A 20,895-nucleotide genomic window follows, 5' to 3' on the forward strand; every position below is an offset into this window, starting at 1 on the left:
GGGAACATATTCACAGATCGCAGGTGAAAAGGTAGAAAGATCAGGTGACTGAGGTAGCATATGGGAAACCTGACTGACAAAAAATTAACAGCAGCTTTCTGAAACTAAACTAACATTAGTTAGATCATAGCTACATGACTACGTAGTTGTAGTTACATTATAGTGCGATAACAATTGCACGAGACAGGGTGGGCACAGGAAATTAACATGCAGGAAAATTTTAGTAAACAAAGACTGGATAATCGGGGTCATCTTCTGGGAAAAAGAGATGGCTGAGGAAAGATATAATTAAGATGTATAAAACTGAGGATTCTAAATAGATTATATCTAATTTCATTAGCTGAGCCAATAACCAAGAATCATAGATTTAAAGAAACTGTTGGAAGTAGAAGAAAATAATAATTTATTTCACCCTAATAGCATAAGGTTCTGAAACTGAATGTCTTAAAAAAATACAGGAAGTAGGGAATCCTAATTTCAAGTTAAAAGAACACTAATATAAGCTCTTAATGTCATATCCTATTAGGATATGGATAAATCTAGAAAGTGGGATGAAACTGGATAGTTTTTTTTTGATGAGTACAGATAGATACATTGCCATTAACTGCTGTTGGCCTATTTCACTGCTGGCTAGTATTTTTATTGAGGTCATTAGCACGGTGCAGCAGGAAGGCTGTGCATATAAACAGCCAGAAGACATTTGATTAGGAATGATTAGCAAAATGACACGGATCAGTAAGCTGATAGGAAGTAGGAGATAGTAGGAAACATTATCAAAATTGCTGGATGTGCAAATTGCAGCTCCCTTTGAGATCCGGTCTGGAGCCTCAGCAGATGTTTAGAAATATAACATTATTCCAGTAGCAAATTTTGCAATAAAACTAATTAAAGATACAGGAAGTTAACTGGTTGCAAAGAGTAAGTTAGAAAGGGACATGATGGGTGCATGTTGGATTAGATACTTAACACTGAGGGGCTTGGAAAAATGGAGAAGGCAATTTTGATGAGAAGGTACACCAAAAGGCACAAGACTGAATACAGATCTTTATTTCGAGGAAGTGATAACGTCTTAAAAATAGGACCAGGGCATTCAAGAGTAAAAACTAGAAATAGAAAGTGTAATGAAAATTATTAACTTCTTGTCTAAGTAACTAAATCAGTTGAATTTATGATCAAGTTTGAGAGACTTGTAGGAGGTATCAAGTGATAAAATAGCAAAGGCAAGGAAGTAGAAGCTGTACTGTCTAGCCATGATAGAACTGAATGGTAACAGTTCTGATGGCTAATTGGCCAAGTTGTGTTGCAAATGAGGAACAGATCTCCCTTTCACTTTCTGGTATGAAATAATAGTAGTTAAGAATAATGTTTTAAAATACCAATTGAAATATTTTATCCTTTAAATTACAAGCACCTCCAAGGAATTTTTAGATGCCTGGTTAGTAAGATTTTTTTCTTTCAAATATTTCAAGGCAATTTCACAAATTTGAATTCCCAGCGCAGGGCTTTGCATGCCTGCAGCTCATATCAGAAATTGGGCCGAGGTCACCACAATCACAACATTGCCCATTAACTTTAATGGGCGGAAAATCCTGCGGCATGCACATTGTGCATGAATCCTGATGTACAAATCTACAGCTGCAAGTTTGCTTTAGGACTGCAAATTCATTAAATTGACATTTACTTCTGCACCACCACTATTGGAAAGATATAATCCTACAATACGATTCATTTCCCTTCTAAAATCTTTTTAAAAAGGGTAGTTTCAGAAATTTAATTCCTGTAACTTTCTCTGTATATGTTTTCCATGAGTTTTATAATATTGGTTTCTTCTTTAAACTGCAATAGTCAGAAATATCTACATTTGCTCAAATGAACAGCCTTCAGACCTTGGATAAAACAATAAAGCAATCCAATTTCAAAAGTAGATGTGTTCATAACATTCAATTTGTGTTCACCCTCTCAGTTCTCCTTCCTAGTTTCTATACATGTTAAAATCACCAACTTCCCAATTATCCTGACTTTAGTTTTCAGAAAAAGCTTCAAATTTTATTTGTTACTTTTTACTCAGGGTCCTTTCTATATTAACAACTCCAGAATACCAATTTACAAACAGAAACCTACATTCATTCAATACAGCAAATAAGCCTGCTATCTGGCCTATTATGTCTATGTCAGCTCCAAGTGCTGAAATGTCCCACTTCTCTGCTCTTTCTCTTTGAGAGTAATTGAACTTGCTTCCACATCACTTGAAATGCAAATATTTCCCCCTTTTATGTCATCATCACCTTTGATGCTGGTACTTGCTCATTTATTTTACTCAAAATTGGATCTTTTTGCACCTATCATGTCTTCAATAAACCTTCTGGTTTCATAGAACATAGAATATGTTAGAAACTGTAAGCAAAGAAACTGTACAGCACAGTACAGGCCCTTCGGACCACAATGTTGTGCCGACTCTTAAACCATGCCTCCCATATATCCCCCCACCTTAAATTCCTCCAAATACCTGACTAGTAGTCTCTTAAATTTCACTAGTGTAATTTAGGTAAATCTATTACTCAGTCTTTCTGCCATGTATCCTGAGAAGTGATGGCAGGAATTGAACACAATACTCCTACTGAGGGTTAACAGCTACATAGTGTCAGTGAAATATTCTTGCTTTTGTACTTCAATGCAGTACTATTTTTCTGAACTTCCCACTTTGCATCGCCACTTTTGAATTACACGTTCTCCAGGTCTCTCTGCATCCTGTTGCACCACTTAGTTTCTTTAGCCTCTCTTTATCCTCTGTCCTCCTCAGTGCTTACTTACTACTGCACACTTCCTTTCTGGAAAACTACTACATTTTGCTCTTTCTCCTAGCCAATTCAGTATTCATTTAATCACCATCTCCTTAATCCCACACATTTCAGTTTATTTACTTGCTTACTTAAAATTTGGGAATCAGCCATGTGGCATGTCTCATGCATGATGGCTCCCAATAGAGCAAGTGTTTCCAACCTTTTTATGCTATGGAGCCTAACCATTAACAGAGGGGTCCGTGCACCTTAGGTTGGGACCGCTTGCAATACAAAAATCCTATTTACCTCTGTTACCCAGAGGACCCGGTGGAACCAACCACAGGATGAGCTCTGTGCAGCCAAAATCAAGTCCATATAGGGAGAAATCCAAAAACTTTTATTTTATTTAAAATCTCTTTCACATGGATTGTGGCAGTTACCATCGCAAGCATTTTGAGATAAGCAATAAATACTGGTTCAAAATTCAAAGTTCAAAGTAAATTTATTATCAAAGTACGTATATGTCACTATTTTCATCTCTGAGATTCATTTTCTAGTGGGCATTCACAGTGAATACAAATAAAAACAACAGAATCAATGAAAGAGCACAGACAAGATGGACAAACAACCAGTGTGCAAAAGACAACTATGTAAATTCAAAAAGAAAAATAAACAAATTTAATATTGATAATAAATAAGCAATATGGAGATCATGAGATTAAGTGTCTGAGAAAGTGAATCCATAGGTTGTAAGAACAGTTCAGTGCTGGGATGAGTGAAGTTATCTCCTCTGGTTCAAGAGCCTGATGGTTAAGTGGTAATAACTGCTCCTGAACCTACTGGTATGGGTCGTGAGGCTCCTGTACCTCCTTCCTGATGGCAGCAGCAATAAGAGACCATGGCCTGGATTGTGTGAACCTTGATGATGCTTTGATGCCGCTTTCTTTCAACAGGATTCCACGTAGGTGTGCTCAATGGTGGGGAGGGCTTTATCTGTGATGGACTGGGCTGTATACACTACTTTTTGTAGGCTTTTCCATTCTAGGGCATTTGCGTTTCCATACCAGGCTGTGATGCAACCAGTTAACCACCGCATATCTGTTTAGTTTTAGATGACATGCAAAATCTTTGCAAACTTCTCAGAAAATACAAGGGGTGATTGATAAGTTTGTGGCCCAGGTTAGAAGGAGTCAATTTTAGAAAACCTAGCACATTTATTTTTCAACATCATCCCCTCCTACATTTACACACAGTCCAGCAGTTGTGGAGCATATGGATTTATAAGGAGTTATACAGCTCTCGTTACATGCACATGCAGTTCAACTCTGAGTGATTATGCAGAAAGTCTGGTTAATAACTCATCTCCTTCTACCTTAGGCCACAAACTTATCAATCACCCCTGATGAGTTACTAACTTTAAACTTTCTGCATAATCACTCAAAGAGTTGACCCGCAATTAAGTAATGGTACTTAACATGTCATTATAGGTTACTGGCATGCTGAACTCCTGTGATGAACACCAAAAAGTTCAGTTATTTTTGTTTTATACCTCCTATTGTTTCTAAAAACAAATCATCTGGAGGGTCTTAGAATACTTAAATAAGGCACCTTACAAGTATATTTAGCAAGACAGGCAGCATCTGTGGAGAGAAAGAAACAGTGGACTTTTCGTGCTGAGACAGGACACGGTTTAACTTGTTGAGTTACTCCAGCATTTTGTGTGCATTGCTCAAAATTTCCAGTGCCTACATGTACTTTTATTTATTACTGCCATATTCGAGACTACTTGCACCTCTGCCAATATTTAGTTCAGAACAAATCAAAACTAGATTTTAACTTGACATTAAATAATGAGGCTTGAATGTAGTCAAATTATTTAAACTCTGTAAACAACCAACATCAGTTTATTTCTAACATCAAACTATTTAAAACATGAAATTTACTATATTTTCTAAATTGATTTCCCATTAAATACTGCAGTTTTATTAATTAGCATCAGGCATGCAGATCTATTTAATTGTTGTTATAGTTGGCAGGTCTATCTAACAATGCACATTAGAATCTACAAGAGATTTAGGAATAGATGTACCTATTTGGAGGACACTTGGATCGTCCAAGATTCGTGTATTGCACCTGATCTTTTGGCATGCATTTATTAATTTCACATTAAACAAATATTATTCTAACGTTAGGAATTACAAAATAGAGCCTTCAGCTTTTATCTGCAAATGACTTAAATGCAAAATAGTTACTGCACACAGCACTAAATTTAACTCTGCTCAATTGGAGTGGATTATATTATTGCAATGGAGCAGTACAATTTTCTAGCCACCTGCACACTTGAACATTTTAAAACATTGTTTAAAGAATGTGAATTGTGAAATTTCAATAGTTAAGTTTTCATCTGACTGCTTGCAAAGTTATTCTTATGAAATATAAAGAATTGTTAGATAGGTAAATGGAAGTTCTGAAATCATAAAGAGGTGGTGTGGACAGACAAATTGAAATTTTTAAACAAAACAAAAATAGCAAATTTTGCGTGTTCCTATTGAGCTGAGATACATTAATGGGATTTGAGAAGGAGAGATGGAAGTGGCATAGTAGTGATGCACTACTCCATTTAGTTTATAGTTGAAAGCAACAGCCAAGTTTCACAGCAGCAATCTTTAAAATAAATATCAAATACAACTTTATACAGATACAACTTGAAAATATACCAGAAGGGTTTTCTTTTGTAATTAAGACTACAGGATACTGAATTAGCCCTTCAATATAGTTGGTTACAAGATGAATTCTAATGGTGGGAAGAAGAAATAACCCTTTAACTCTTCATCTCCTGGCAATTTGAAAGAAGTACTAATGTGAATTCAGCTGATACTAGATAATGTAGCCCTGAACAAGCAAAATCCTAAAGCTTTTCAAACTTATTAAGATAAAATGGTCCAACTTTTTTGTCGTGAACACATTCAAGACATGGAAGGTTTATTTATTTGGTAACTATCCATCCCATCAAAATATCCTGAAGCACATTATAACCAATGCATTGCTTTTGAAACAGTTTCTTACTAAAGAAAACACTGCAATCAATTTGCAAGCAGAAAACTCCTGACGAAATATTAAGTGTAACTAACTTTTACGGCTGATTGGCTGTGACATCTGCACCAGTTTTGATCAGCAGAGACAAAAACAGTCATCACTAATATGAAAGCCAGCTCATGGTGTAGTGGCATCTGCACCAGACTTCCAGACGAGTGATCCTGGGTTCAAATCCAGCCGCCTCCTTGCATGCTTTCCATCTGTGTTGGGTTGCGTGTCAAGCTAGCAACTTAGCCTTGTTAAAAATAAAGCAGACAAAAGCGCTAAAGAAACAGCAAGATTGCTGCCTGATGTGCCACAAGGTGAGGAAAGGAACCACAACAATTAATATGAAAGGTAGTTCTAAAACGTTTGCCTAAAATTGTGATCAGCACCTGTAAAACAGTAGAGTCTGAAACCATTAACAGACTAAATCCTTAAAGTTGTTCAGTCCCAAATAACCCAAGGAATGACAGAAATTAATATAGAATCTTATTCCTTATATCGGTGCCAGGTGTTCATAAAGAATAGCAGAACAATATACCACAGACAACAGGCCACTACTTGGCTGCAAGGCTTTTAGTGCAAAAATGCCATTTTTATAAAGCAGGAGATTAAATCATAATGCTAATTCACAAATGTGCAAGTGTTGTCCAAAATTCAGAACCCATTCCCCTTTTGAACAGGATAAACAAGACAGCAATTTTATTGACACAATAAGGATGCGACATTTAGTTATTTAGATGGTGTGGGAATTCTTTTGCACTTTCTCCTGGGATTTGTGGTTAAACAATTGGAAATGGAGCAATAAAGAAACACCACGAAAAACTACTTTTGCACTATTTATTCTCTAGCAATTTTTGTTTTATTATTAATATTATTCAAGAATTGAGATAGATGGATAGCTGGAAGAAACAAAAAATATGGCAAACAGAAAATAGAAGAGAAAAGAGGGATACATTGACTTTAGGTAAACACATACCTGATCCAAGTATAGAATTGCAAAATACCAAACTACTTCGCAGTCGCTCCCATTACACACAATCTGATCCAACCATAACATTTACAAATAAATCTTGATCCAAGTATAAAATGCAGCTATTAACCAACTTTTTAAAATACCACACTACATCTAGTCAAGGAACTGCTAAATTTCACCAAGAGACAGTTGCACAATTTAGAATCTAATCATTTACATTAAAAGTGTTGTTTAGACTGAATTACTGAATGCATTCACTGTATATTAACTTTAAAATATTACGTTGTGGTTTTTTAATGAATGGTTAAATTGGCTGCACTAACAGTTTTCAAATATTTGCAAATTGGCTATTTTTATCTTCAGTTTATGGAAATCCTGATCCAAGCATAATCCTTATTCAAGCACAACTTTTCTTGGCAATGCGATATTCTGTTTACAATGACTTGATTCCACCCCTTATACAAGAAAAAAATATTCCTGTAGCAAAAGATCCTACTAATGAATAATGTTCTTTATCTTGCTTTTCCCCATTGTTTTTTTTTTAAATCTTGCTTATTCCTACCATGTCCCATTTTTAACATTTTATCATAAGGTCATTTCCAGGATTCCCATTCTTAACAAAATTATTTAGCTACACTAGGTAATCTATCACAAGATTTATACCATATTCTCAAGAACTCAATTATAAAATTATAATAAAACATGAATCTTGAAAGGAAGCAGAGCAAGAGAATTTCTCAGCTGAAGCCTATGGTAGAACTTACATACTTTGCTCTTTTGGCAATGAAAAATAACAACCAATCTCTTAAAAAAGGTTCATTTCTAAAGCACAATCAAATGCCACTTGAGATCTGACATATTTCTTTTGTTTATTAAATAATTTAAATTAATATGACATCAATTTATATACCAGAATATTCAAACTTACTATTCACGCTCTCCTTTACAACGGCCTATCCTTTAATTAGATTGTAATTGATGAACAGCCAGCATTATCATGAGTATTTCAGAATGTACTAATGTACTGAGTGTTCTGGCCACCATAAATGATATTCAGATCATTTGAACTCACTTGGATCGGTTGTTAAGTGCATTTTACATTTTCCAAGTCCATTGCTGTCATTACGAACAGTAAGATTTCACAAACTGGCAATGCTGAGATTGATCAATTAGTATGTTGGTAGATGGTTGAGTTATACTGCTTATAGGACACCCTTATATTGAGTTAGCATTTAGTTTCTTAACAGAAACAGTGTTTCAATTTACTATATTAAAATGCAGCACCTCCGATAATGCTGTGCTCAGTATGCAGCGAAATATTAGTTTAAAATTTTTACTCTAGTTGTACAGCATGTCGATATAATCATTGTGATAATTTCAAATAATACTCAAATAATTAAGAATATTGATGCAAAGAAATCCCAGTTTTTAGTATTCAAAGGCAAAAAAGCAAAACTGGTGCAATAATGGAGGGAATGAACTGACCAATAACCAAGAGACCCTCTTTAACATTTCGGTCTTGCACCAAAAGGGCAATCCCTTGTGCAAAGGAATGAAGGTCAATACAGCTAAAAATAAAATTTATATTTATTGGGTAGAAAGGCTAATAAGCAAAAAAAAAACCCAAATGGTCATACAGTAAAACTCTATCAAATCCACATCTCAGTCACTGGGGTTCCATTCCCCACACCCTTGCTCAAATTATTTATTTGAGATACAGTGCAGAATCGGTCCCCCGGCCCTTCAAACTGCACTGGCCAGCAATCCCCAGATTTAATCCTAGCCTAAAAATGGGACAATTTACAATGACCAATTAAACTACTAACTGGTACACCTTTGGACTGTGGTAGGAAGGAAACCCACACCATCATGGGGAGAACCAACAAACTTCTTACAGGCAGCGGCAGGAATTGAACCTAGGTTGCTGGTACTGTAAAGTGATGTGCTAACCACTACCCTAGTTGCTGGGATCCTGTTTCCTGCAATCTTTAAACAAAATAGGTTTGTGGGATAATTTAGAGTACTACACCATTGTGTGACTTTTTTTTAATAAAAAGCACTTTAGTGGATTGGACCAGCTACGATAAATTGTTAAAAAAAACTGCCAGCCCATCATCATGTCTCAATGGTGCCGAAGTATCAAAGCTTTACTGTAATAAATTTAATATGGGCAATGAAGCTTCCACTATATATTCCCATTAATCTAGTCTTTAGTCTTCAGTCTCATTGTGTCCAAATTTATTGCAATATATATTATTCAGTTTAAGCATCCATTCAGATTTAAAAAACAAACAGGAACTCAACTTACAGCAAGGAATTCTTTAAGACGATCTTCAATGCTTCCTTTATGAATGGTGAACAAGGCAGCAGCAATCTGATTTATAGCTTTGGCCAAACAATGAATGTTGTTACAATGCCCTGTAGAGTTAAACACAGGTACTATGAAGGCATTGACAACATGCGTATCAATCAAGAAAGTCTCCTTCATAAGTGAAGCATAAACACCCCATTTTCATGAATGTAGATACTTCTGCTATCATGCAGTCACAATTGTTTTTGACTACAGACAAAGGATTATTAAACAAACAAAAATCCCATGGAACCCAGATTATTGAAATAAAAAAAAAATCTGGAAATACTTAGGCGAGGCAGCATCTATAGAGAGAAAAACAGAACGATAGAGTCATAAAATACTACAGCACAGAAAAGGCCCTTTGGCCCATCTAGTGCATGCTGAACCATTTAAATTGCCTAGTCCCAGTAAACTGCACCCAGACCATAGTCCTCCATAACCCTCTCATCCATGTATCTACCAAACTTCTCTTAAACACTGAGATCAAATTCACATTGAACACTTGCACTGGAAGCTCGTTTCACACTCCCACCAGTCTCTAAGTGAAGTTTCTCCTCATTTTCCCCTTAAACATTTTACCTACCATTCTGAAACCATGACCTCTAGTTGTAGTCTCACCCAAATTCAGTGGGAAAAGCCTGCTTACAGTTACCCTATATATACTCTTATAATTCTATATACCTCCATCATATCTCCCCCAATTCTTCTACATTCTAGGGAATAAAGTTCCAACTTATTCAATCTTTCCTTAAAACACAGGTCCTCTAGTCCTGGCAACATCCTTATAAATTTTCTCTGCACTCTTTCAACCTTATTTACATCTTTCCCGTAGGTAGGTGACCAAAACTACATAAAATACTCCAAATTAGGCCTCACCAACCTTTACACAACTTCAACATAACATCCCAACTTTTGTACTCAATACTTTGATCTTTGACCAATGTGCCAAAAGCTTTCTTTACGATCCTATCTACCTGTGATGTCACTTTCAATAAATTATGGACCTGTATTCCCAGATCCCTTTGTCCTACAGCACTCTTCACTGCCCTACCATTCACTGTATAAGACCTACCCTGGCTGATTTTCCCGAAGTTCAATACCTCTGCATTCCATTTGCCATTTAAAGCCCATTTTTCCAACTGGTCCATGTCCCATAGCAAGATTTAACAGTCTTCCTTGTTGTCCACTACATCCCTAATCTTGGCGTCATCCGCAATTTTGTGGATCTAGTTAACCACATTATCATCCAGATTGCTTAATATAGATGACAAACAACAATGGACCCAGTACCGATCTCTGCAGCAGTCGAGTCATAGGCCAGATAGTCAGAGGCAACCATCTACTACCACTCTACAGCTTCTCCCGCAAAGCAAATGACTATTCTAATTTACTACCTCATCTTCAATGTCCAGCAACTGAACCTTCTTAACCAACCTCCTGTGGGGTTCCTTGCCAAATGCCTTGCTAAAGTCCATGTAGACATCATCTATTGACTTGTCTTCATCAACATTCCTGGTATCTTCCTCAAAAAACTCTAAGATTGATTAGTCATGACCTACCATGTATAAAGCCACGCTGACTATCCCTAATCAGTCTGTCTATCCAAATACTCATTAATACAGTCCCTTAGAATATCTTCCAAAAACTTTCCCGTTACTGATGTCAGGCTCACCAGCCTATAATTTTCTGGTTTATTCTTAGACCCTTTCTTAAACAGCGGAACAACATTAGCTATCCTCCAATTCTCAAGTACCTCACCTGTTGTTAATGATGATTTAAACATCTCTTCTAGAATAGAGAATCCTCTATATTTTACCTCTTATCTGAATCACAAAATGATAATCTAGCAGTAAGTTTTATGTGTGTGTGTGTGCAAGTAAAATAATGGAAAGCACTCAGTCTGAAACAGTATGATTCTCAAATGTTTCAAAATGTCCCCAGTCTGTAATTTCCATCTTTTGCTATATAACCATTAAATTATTCTCTACATTTGTCAGCTGTTCCAAATTTATATGCCTTTTTTTTCCCAGAAACAGACCTATTTGTTAAATAATCCTAATAACAGTAGGCGAGTCATCCAACACAGAGACCCAGCTGAGACTCTCATTATCAGTCACTATCTGGATCAAATCTTTGTCTGAAATAACTAAAAAAAAAACATACCCACAGCCAGTGCAAGAACCACAAGTTCTTGCAAATCGAAGATAAAAGTAACATCTCTTTCCAAGAGACACAAATTAAAATTTTGGAAAGCAAAGAAAAACTAAACACAAAAACCTATAAATGGGACTCTTTTTATAATTTATTTTTAAAATGTGTTTTTCTTGTGAACGTGTCCTTAATGTTATCAAAATACAATGCTGCTGCAGGTAAACTTTTCATTTCACCTGTGCATACATGTACATTTGACAATAAACTCGATATTGACTTAAATGCTGGGGATATTCAGCCAATGAGGCAGCATGTGTGTAGAGAAACAGTCAATGTTTGAGATTAATGACTTTCACCAGAGCTGTAAGAATTAAACAAGTATGGTTAATGGAAGGATGACTGTATTGGTGCTGTTCTCTGTGCATATAAAATGATTGAAGTTTCTCCTACATCTCAAACAAGTTCACCAGCTCCAAGATACCCAATCTGAAGCAAAATTTCCCCATCTCCTTCAAGCAACCTTTGACACTCCAATTCATTGCACCATAAGGATAATCCAAAACCAAATGCACATCCAGACAAAATACTAATACACCAGTCACCTGTGGTTCTTTCTGATTTTTGGGTGGCTGATTCACTCTGGGGAACTATCTAAATTATCTTTACAATCTTTCACTGTGTTAATGCTTCAAATTAAATATTCATGTTCCAGGAAGCAGATTTTTTACTTCTTTCCCCAATTTACTTTTTGACATCTGACACTTCTGGATTATATTTGAAAAGCCAAAAGGTCGAGTTTATTGTCATATCCACAAGTGCAATGAAAAAAAAGATTATATTCACACACTTTAACTGTTAGAAATAGGAGTTTGTAAAAGAATATGGTTCACATTTTGCTCCTGATGAGACACTGACCTCAAGGCTGGCTCTTTTGAGCCACTGAAATTTTCACTACTCCGCCATAGAAACTGTTAAAACATTCTGCACGAACTTTGGGCAGAAAATATTTGATACTGAATGTAGCAAAAAAAGTACCTGGATCACATGCAGACTTTTTATTAAAATGCCAGAGCATCATAAATCACATCTTCTTAAAGCCAAGCCGTAAACATTGTAAAAATTTAAATCTACAGGCTGAAATGTGTATCTGTCAGAGGGAATTTTTTTTCTCACCATAAGGCAAATGACGATTTATGTACAAATTAAAGACGCTCAAATACTACAAGGGAAATGCTGAACAAATGTATGGTTGCATTTTTTAAATTCTCTTTTAAAATTTGTTTCTTTCACTTATGTAATTGCATGCAATAGTGAGTAACAAATTATGTAGGTCAGTTGATAATATCCTCATTAAAAATTAAAATACAGACTTCTCTAATTTTAAGAATCTAAACCTAATGACTGCTATTTATTTCCTGCAAAATAGAAAATAAATCTTTTCAATGTCAGTTATATTCATGAAATGCTGAAATAAAGCCCTAAAAAATATTTTACTACAATGACAGCTTCTGAAGCTTCATGATTTTGTCTTGATACACCACTGCAGAAATCCAGTACTTACCTTCAATAGCAGGACTATATTGGGACATGACGTTACTGGCTAGAGTAGGAAGAGATACAGCAACAAACACCATCAGGAGGCAGGCAATTTTATATTCTTCCTCTGGGCTAATATTCTCTGTGAATGATTGGGAATGAGTATCAATTAATACCAATAGCAACACTTTAACCTGCATTTAAAATTTAGTCTGATTTTGCAAAGTATTAATAAAACTTGAATCATTAGTAATAAACTTCAGGTCTGTTTCATAAATTTGTGCTTGAATTCCATGTTCATATTCATAGCAAGCTGCTGATTTAGTTTGATGATGATGATACTAAATTAGGGGTCCATTGATGATGCAGCAGATTACAATGAACTGCAAAGAGATTTTTTAATCAGAGTGATGGCCTAAAGAATGGCATACGGATCTCAATTTTGATAAGTGTGACACAATGCATTTTGGACAGTCAGACCAGGTTAGGACTTACACGGTGAATGGAAAAGTTTTGTGGTCATGGCAGTACAAGTGTATAGCTCATTGAAAGTAGCCACATAAGTAGACAGGATGGTGAAGAAGGCAATTAAAATGTTGCCTTTCATCAGTCAGAACTCTAGTTTGGGAGTAGGGACATTATGTTGCATTTATACAATTAATTGGTGCAAACACAGTTTTGGTCACCTTATTATTGGAAAGATATTGCCAAACTTGGGAGGATCCAGAAGACATTTACAAGGATGCTACCGGGACATGAGGACCTGAGTTAGAGGGAGAGGTTGGCCATGCTGGATCTTTATTCCCTGGAGTGCAAGAGAATGAGGAGCAACCTCACAGAAGCTTATAAAATCATGACTGCTACGGATAACACAGCAGGTCATTGTTTTTCCCCCCAAATCGTGGCGAGTCCAAACTAGAGGATACAGCTACAAGAGGGAAGAGATTTAAAAGAGACCCAAGAGGTAATTTATTTACAGAGGGTGGTGAGCACCTGGAATGTACTGCCACAGCAAGTGGCTGAGGCAGGTAGAATTGCAACATTTAAGAGGCATTTGGATAGGTACATGGAGAGCAGGGTCTTACAGGGTTTGAGGCCGAACACAGGCAACTGAAACTCCAAGAGTAGTCCCAAGTCCAGCTGTGAAAGGAGAAGGTTTGGGCACGGAGCTATCAACCCCATCCTGTAAAAACCCAGTGCTACAAAAAATACCAAGCAGAAGCTCCAAAGACCTCAACCCTGGAAGAGGAAGGATCTTCACCCAAGATAGAGGATCCAGCTCTGATCTTATTAACAGGCTCATTAAAATTGACTAGACCTCAAGTAATCTTTGATAGGAATATTCTGAACTGCTGATTCACCAAACCACTTAGTTACGTATAATTTGTCAATTTAAGTTGTATTATGTTTGTGAGGTACAGCACTGTTGCAGAAAAGCTAATTTTCATAGCATTTATACCCTGTGAAAAGGATGCCAATGGCAATTAGTTTGAACTTATCAGAAGGAAGGAAAAAAAAAGTTTCGAATCAACTGTCTTTGTTGTTAGTTTTCCATTGCTGTTTACTGACAGGAAAAGGGCAGTATTTGTTCTTGGAGGCAAGCAGAAGGCTTAAAGTAGATAAAAAATTGCAATATTTAAAAACTGGCTTTTATATTTGCCTTTCTCAACACTAGGACATACCAAAGCACTTCATAGCATTGCATTAGTAACCACATTTCAGTAAAAGTCCTTGGCTGTGAAACTTTGAAACATCAAGCTAATGAAATACACTTAAAATTGGCAGTTTAAAAAAAAACATTGAAGGATAATCACAATTGTATTATAGAAAAGACATAATCAAAAGGATAGGTTGTGTAATTTGGGGGAATAGCAGAAGAGAATTCTGAAAGAATCTATGGAATTAGCCAGATAGCCTAAGACATTTAAGTTACAGAACTTCACATCAACAAAAGCTTTTATTACCTAAACCATCAAAAGTATCAAACTTGTTCCTGTTAATAATCAAATGTATTCAAGGATACTTCTAGTGCCAAAAAAAACAGCCCACAACTTACTAACTCTAATGTCTATACCTTTTGGAATTTAGGAGGAAACCAATATGGTCACGGGCAATTGAACCCCAATCTTGCAGCTGAGATGGTAAAGCATCATGTCAACCGTTACACTAATGTGCCATGTGGAAGACAATAAAAGACCCAAAAGGCATAAACATGTGATTGATGCAAGCTTTACTTCAGTGCAATAATCAGGGTAGACTGAGCTAATTAGAGGTTCATATCCTCAGGATTTGCTGCTCCTTTTTGTTCTCTGCTTCTAAGTTCCAGGAAACTAATGGAACTGGGGAATTTGATAAATTTCTGTGATTGGAAAATTGCTTATTTAAGCACTTCACAAAAGAATTGAAGGAAACCCATTTCTGTAGTACACGAGTAGTAGCACCGCTAACTTTAAATGTTACATAATCCTATACTTTGCATGTGGCAAACTCTGTGACACACTGAGTGCTGGCTGAAACTATAAAATTAAATGAATGTTGAGCATTTTTCCAACAAGTCAGCCCACGCACCATTGACCAATTTGCATCAGTATCATGAAACATCAGCCTTTATCCATACCACATACAATACAGCTATTATGTTGAATAAGGTGCAAATTTTGGGCTCATCATGACTAGGTTAAATACAGGCAACTCTGCACAATTCCAAAGGAAGCCGGGGGGGGGGGGGGGGAAGGGAAAAATAAAGGATGAACAAAAATGAAAACATAATGATTTAATTAAAGAAGACTTAGAAGACATGTTAAGTGCCGGGGTTAGGACTGAGCTTAAGTTACCACTCAATGCACTTTAGTAAACTATTTAAGAACTTTTTAAAAGCTATTTATTAATGCTTTTTGGGAGGGTGATTTTAGATGCATATCATATTTATACTGAGTTAAATACTGTATGTAATTAGTTTTGCTACAATAAGTGTATGGGACACTGGAAAAATGTTGAATTTCCCCTTGGGGATGAATAAAGTATCTATCTATCTATCTGAAAGCAACAAATATAATAAAGAGGCAGGGACTATTCTGTGAGTCACAGCTGATCTTCTATCCCAGGGTACCTATCCCATATTATCCTCACATCTCCTGATTCTTATATTAAAAATATCCAAAGTTATCAGTTCAAAAATAAAATGAAAATAGAAAAGCTGTAATTCATATTTTAACTAGATTTTTTAGATTAAGTGGACACAAACTATCCTCAACTCAAAGCATAAATAACTTTAGTAACTGCTAAAGCCAAATACAGATTTATATGAATAACCTTATTTCAACGAACTTATTCTTCCTCTACACCATGCATCTGCAAATTCATCACTTTTCACATTCTAGTCATTTTCTCGTCCCACTATTGAGTGCCTTAACCACTTCAATCCATTATCTAGAATTCCCTTACTCAACTACTTCTGCTGCTCTCCATGAGTTTTCTTAATAAAAAAAAGTTTTTGCTTATACTTCATTTTATAATTACATTGTTGTCTCAGGAGAGTTATTTGGTAGCTGGAATGTTTGTGTCTCATACGCCTCAGACCACAATACATGGATAACTACTGGAATTCGAATAAGTATGGTTATCAAACATTCCACCCTACCTCTCAACCATTCATTAATGCTACTTCAATTCTATAGCAACATCAAGAGCATAAAGAGGGCACCTTTAAAAGGCAATGCCTCTAAATGACAGCATCCATCATTAAGAACCCCCATCACCCCAGAACATGCCCTGTTCTCAATGCCACTATCAAGGAGATAGTACTGGAGCCTGAAGACACACACTCAACACTTTAGCTAGGGCTTCTTCCCCTCCACCATCAGATTTCTGAATGGATGGTGAGCCAAAGTGAGCCTCACTTAATTTTTCATTTTTGCTCTCTTTTTGCACTACTTGACTAATTTTTATACATTTTTCTTACTGAAATTTATAGTTTTTATTATTGCATTGCAATGTATGTACTGCTACTGCAAAACAAATTACATGACATATACCAGTGATACTAAACCTAATTCCTGTTTTGACAAAATAACATTAACTTGACATGAACCTTTATTGAACGTTCTCCATCTTTAAAAAAATTACCTCCCAATTCCAATAGTATGAAGACAATTTAATAAAAATCATTCTCCCTTCAATTATGAAAGGTAAATTGATGTGAAGCACAAAAAATGCTACCTTATCACAAATGAATTGCTTTTATATGACAGAAATACAGCTGTCATGAGAAAGCAGTAGATTCAAACATTAATCTTGAATATAAGCCCTTCTCAGGTTACAACAGGGTTCATTTCTGAAAACCGTTCATAAGACAAGTAGTTAAGGTGGAAAATCAGCCACAGACCTAGTTCCTACGGCAGGAGAGGCCTGCAGCCCCGTAGCAGCAGGCAAAAACATCCTGACAGACTGTCAAATGTTCAGTCATGTTGTTATGTACCCCGAGGGTTCATTTTTTTCTGTGGACTGTCACTTTAAAACGCCGGGAGAATAGACTGACTTTTGAACACTGTTTGAGCTGAGGGGGGAGGGGAGAGAGGGGGAGAGGGGAGAGACACACAGTCAGAGTCAAGATGGATTTGGTCAATGGAAGACACCAGTGAGTTGGTCGCTGATTTAAACTTTCAGTAGCCCAAAAGGGGTGAGTTGAGATCGATCCAGAGTATCGATAAATGACTCTCACAACTTTGCTGCAACTAGATGGGAGTTTGCAAAGAAGAGGAGAGAGGAGAGGACAGGAAGGTTTGAAACAGAAGAAAGCTAGTGACAAAGAGATCACTGTTTAGACTCTCTCTCCAAGTAGCCCGTGACGGAGAGTTTGTTTCCATTCGAATAGAGAAGTGTGACTGTCACTTAGTTAATTCACAGGAGTGGGTTCTCTGGTGAGGGGAAAACTTCTGTGAATACCATGTGTGTGTTTACCCTTGTCTGGGGTGGTATCTCACTGAAGAAAGGCACCCCTGTGGCAAATCACTGTAGCAGTTATTTCGTATGTCGTGGAACTGGCTAAGTTGTTATCACGTTGCGTGTGATTGGGGAATTGGGATTCCTTGTGGAATCTACTGGTGTGTCGACCCTTGCCTGGGTGGTGGTTCCCTTGAAGATAGTCCCGTTTGTGATAAGCTACTGTTGGTGATAATCCATACATGGATTCTGTTTGAGTATCCTGTGGCCACCACTTTGAGATGTCCCGTAGCTGAATTTGGGTGTGGTATCACTTGTATTGAAATGATATTCGTTGAAGATCACTGTCGGTGATACTTCATGTGTGGAGTGGAACAACTTTATTGAAAACCTACTGCTACTGTTATTTTGTATTGCTGTTGTGGAATCTGTGGAATATCAACGTAATTGCCTTCTTGCAACATTCACCTTTGGATTACAAACACCTCACATTAATTAACCTGTGCATTTGAACTGAACTTTTCTTACATTCCATCGTAAGACTGTATCACTTACCAACTAAGCTTGAAGTAGCTTGGGGATTTATATATTTACACTTACTGTTAACTCTTGATTTACCTGGTTTAAGTTACTATATGACATAGTTATTAATAAAAGTGTTTTGTAAACAGCAAAAACAGACTCCAGGTGTGTTCTATTGTCGCTTATACTTTTACGGGGTTGTGTGTACGGAACAATATAAATGGGATATACGCAAGTTAGGCTTATAAACTGGAAAGGAGTAAAATGAGAGCAAAGTCTATGTTGATGAAAAGATATCTACAAACTTTTGCAAAATAAAATCTGAACATTTAGTTTTCATAGAGCTGCCTGGTCTTCTTGTAGTTTTTGTAGAAAAAAAGTCAAACAGGAAAGCTCTCTAAAACACGAGTCAGCCACTCAGCTACAAGAAATATTGCTATAGTTTCTTTAGTCCAGGCAGTTAGCAAACTCCAGTTCCATGAGCTCATGCAGATGACATGAATGGAACCAAATTCTTCATTCAGAAGTAATGGCAGATTCATTTTTCCAGTTGTACAATGTCCTTTCTATTTCTTTCCATTAACTGCTCAGTATGGTTATCATATATGTGTAGAGCCTTGTACACTGCAACACCAACTTTCCTTCAGCAATTACCAGCTCTCAGTTTTCCAAAATTTAGTCCTGCTCTCAAAACCAATTTAAGTACCGCAGAACGAAAAGGAAATAAATGCCAAGATGACACACTCGGAAAGAATTTCTGAGAAGAGTTAGAGCACATTTAACTTTAGTGTGGATTTTCAAACTAAATATTCAAAATTTTGTAATTAAACAGAAGTAAATAAAATACATATAATATTTGGTCAATGATTTCTAATCCTAAAGGCTCATGAGAAATCTTAAAAGATTAATGCTGGTGGTATTAAATATTACCCTTACAATTTAGCAATAAGAGCCTAAACACCCAGAAGGTTCCTGTGAATTGTTTTGAGAACCTAAGCTCCAACATGATACAAGATAAAGTCAAAGCATCAGAACATTTATTTTCTGCAATAATCTTTGTTGCACTACTTTACCAATACTTTCTGGAAATCTAAGGTTAGCACGTCTACTGGTTTCCCTTTATTCACAGATCATATTGCTTTTATAAAGATTTACAAGAGATTGGTCAAACATGATTTCTCTTTCATTAAGTCTCACTAACTGCCTAATAACCTTGCTTTTTTCTTCCAGTAACATCTTTAATAGCTTCAACCATATTCCCTAACAAATGTTAAACTAAAAGCCCTGTAGTTATTTTTATTTTTGCTTATTGTTTCCCCCCATTTTAAAATTGAATATAGTTGCTGTTTGCCAATCTAATGGAACTTTCCCTGCATCTAGGCAATCTTGGAAGGATAACAATCTCACTAACCATTGTTAAGAGCCTAAGGGGAAGGCTATTACCCGCCCAGTTCACAACTCTAATAATTTACTTTGCATCACTGCCCATGATTATAATTTCCTCAAACTCTTTTCCTCAGTTCTCAATCTTGTGCAATTTCTTGTTATATATTATCTGTAGCGAATATTGAAGCAAAATACCAGTTTAATTCATGCTATTTCCTAGCTTTCAATTATTAAATTCCAAGGCTCAGTTTCTATAAGACCAAAGCTTGCTTTGTTAGTTTTAACTATCAACAGAAACTTATTATATCTTGGATATGTGCATCAATTGAACATCCATAGCACTTCAGTTAAGAAGTTCCTATATTTACAAGGTTCACCTCCTCCAAATCATTGTGGCCACATAATTAGGTGCACCTGTACATGTGAATGCAAATTTCTATACAGCCAATCATGGGTTCAGCTGCTGTTCAGACCAAACATCAGAATGAGGAAGAAAAGTGATCTAAATGACATTGACCATGGAATAATTGTTGGAGCCAGACAGAGTGGTTGAGTATCTTAGAAACTGCTCATCTCCTGGGATTTTCACACACAACAGTTTCGACACTTTACAGAGAATTCTGCAAGGAGCAAAAAAAAACATCCAGCCTGCAGCAGTTCAGTGGGTGAAAACGCCCTGTTAATGAGAGTTTAGAGGAGAATAGCCAGATTGGATCAAGTTGACAGGAAGGTGACAGTAACTTGAATATCTTTTATCAAATGTGGTTACGTGTTACAACAGTGGGCTGCAGAACAGCATCTCTGAAAACACAAGTTAAACCTTGAAGTGGATGGGCTACAGTAGTAGAAAATCACTAACATGAACTCAGTGTCCACTTTAACAGGTACAGGAGGTACTAATAAAGTGGCCGCTAAGTGTTCTTGCCGAGAACTATTCCAATTCCATTTACTCTGCAATACACCCTTATCCATTCTAGAATGAGGTGCAAAATGTTTGAAACGTACATCAAATATGCACTGTTCTATAAGAAACATCGCTGTACAGTCTCATCCTGAAAATTAAGTTATGCAAATTTTTGCTATGTCTCAAAAAAATTGTATCTTTCTCCAGGTAATCCATCCCAAATTCTAGTTTACTCCAGGTATTGTTTACAAGTCCTATATAATTCAGC

General features: G+C 36.3%; 1 protein-coding gene across 2 annotated transcripts in view; it reads right to left on the reverse strand.

Moving 5' to 3' along the window:
• The window catches only part of nckap1 (NCK-associated protein 1), a 161,459-nt gene that overhangs the window by 5,466 nt on the left and 135,098 nt on the right, over window positions 1–20,895 (reverse strand). For both annotated transcript variants that reach the window (XM_059966809.1, XM_059966808.1), the window contains exons 28-29: window positions 12,900–13,016; window positions 9,143–9,252 (exon numbers count right to left, since the gene is read on the reverse strand). In XM_059966809.1, the coding sequence (XP_059822792.1) occupies window positions 9,143–9,252; window positions 12,900–13,016 (227 nt within the window). The remainder of the gene's footprint in view (window positions 1–9,142; window positions 9,253–12,899; window positions 13,017–20,895) is intronic.

This window comes from Hypanus sabinus, chromosome 4 (assembly GCF_030144855.1).
Source record: "Hypanus sabinus isolate sHypSab1 chromosome 4, sHypSab1.hap1, whole genome shotgun sequence".
NCBI lineage: Eukaryota > Metazoa > Chordata > Chondrichthyes > Myliobatiformes > Dasyatidae > Hypanus > Hypanus sabinus.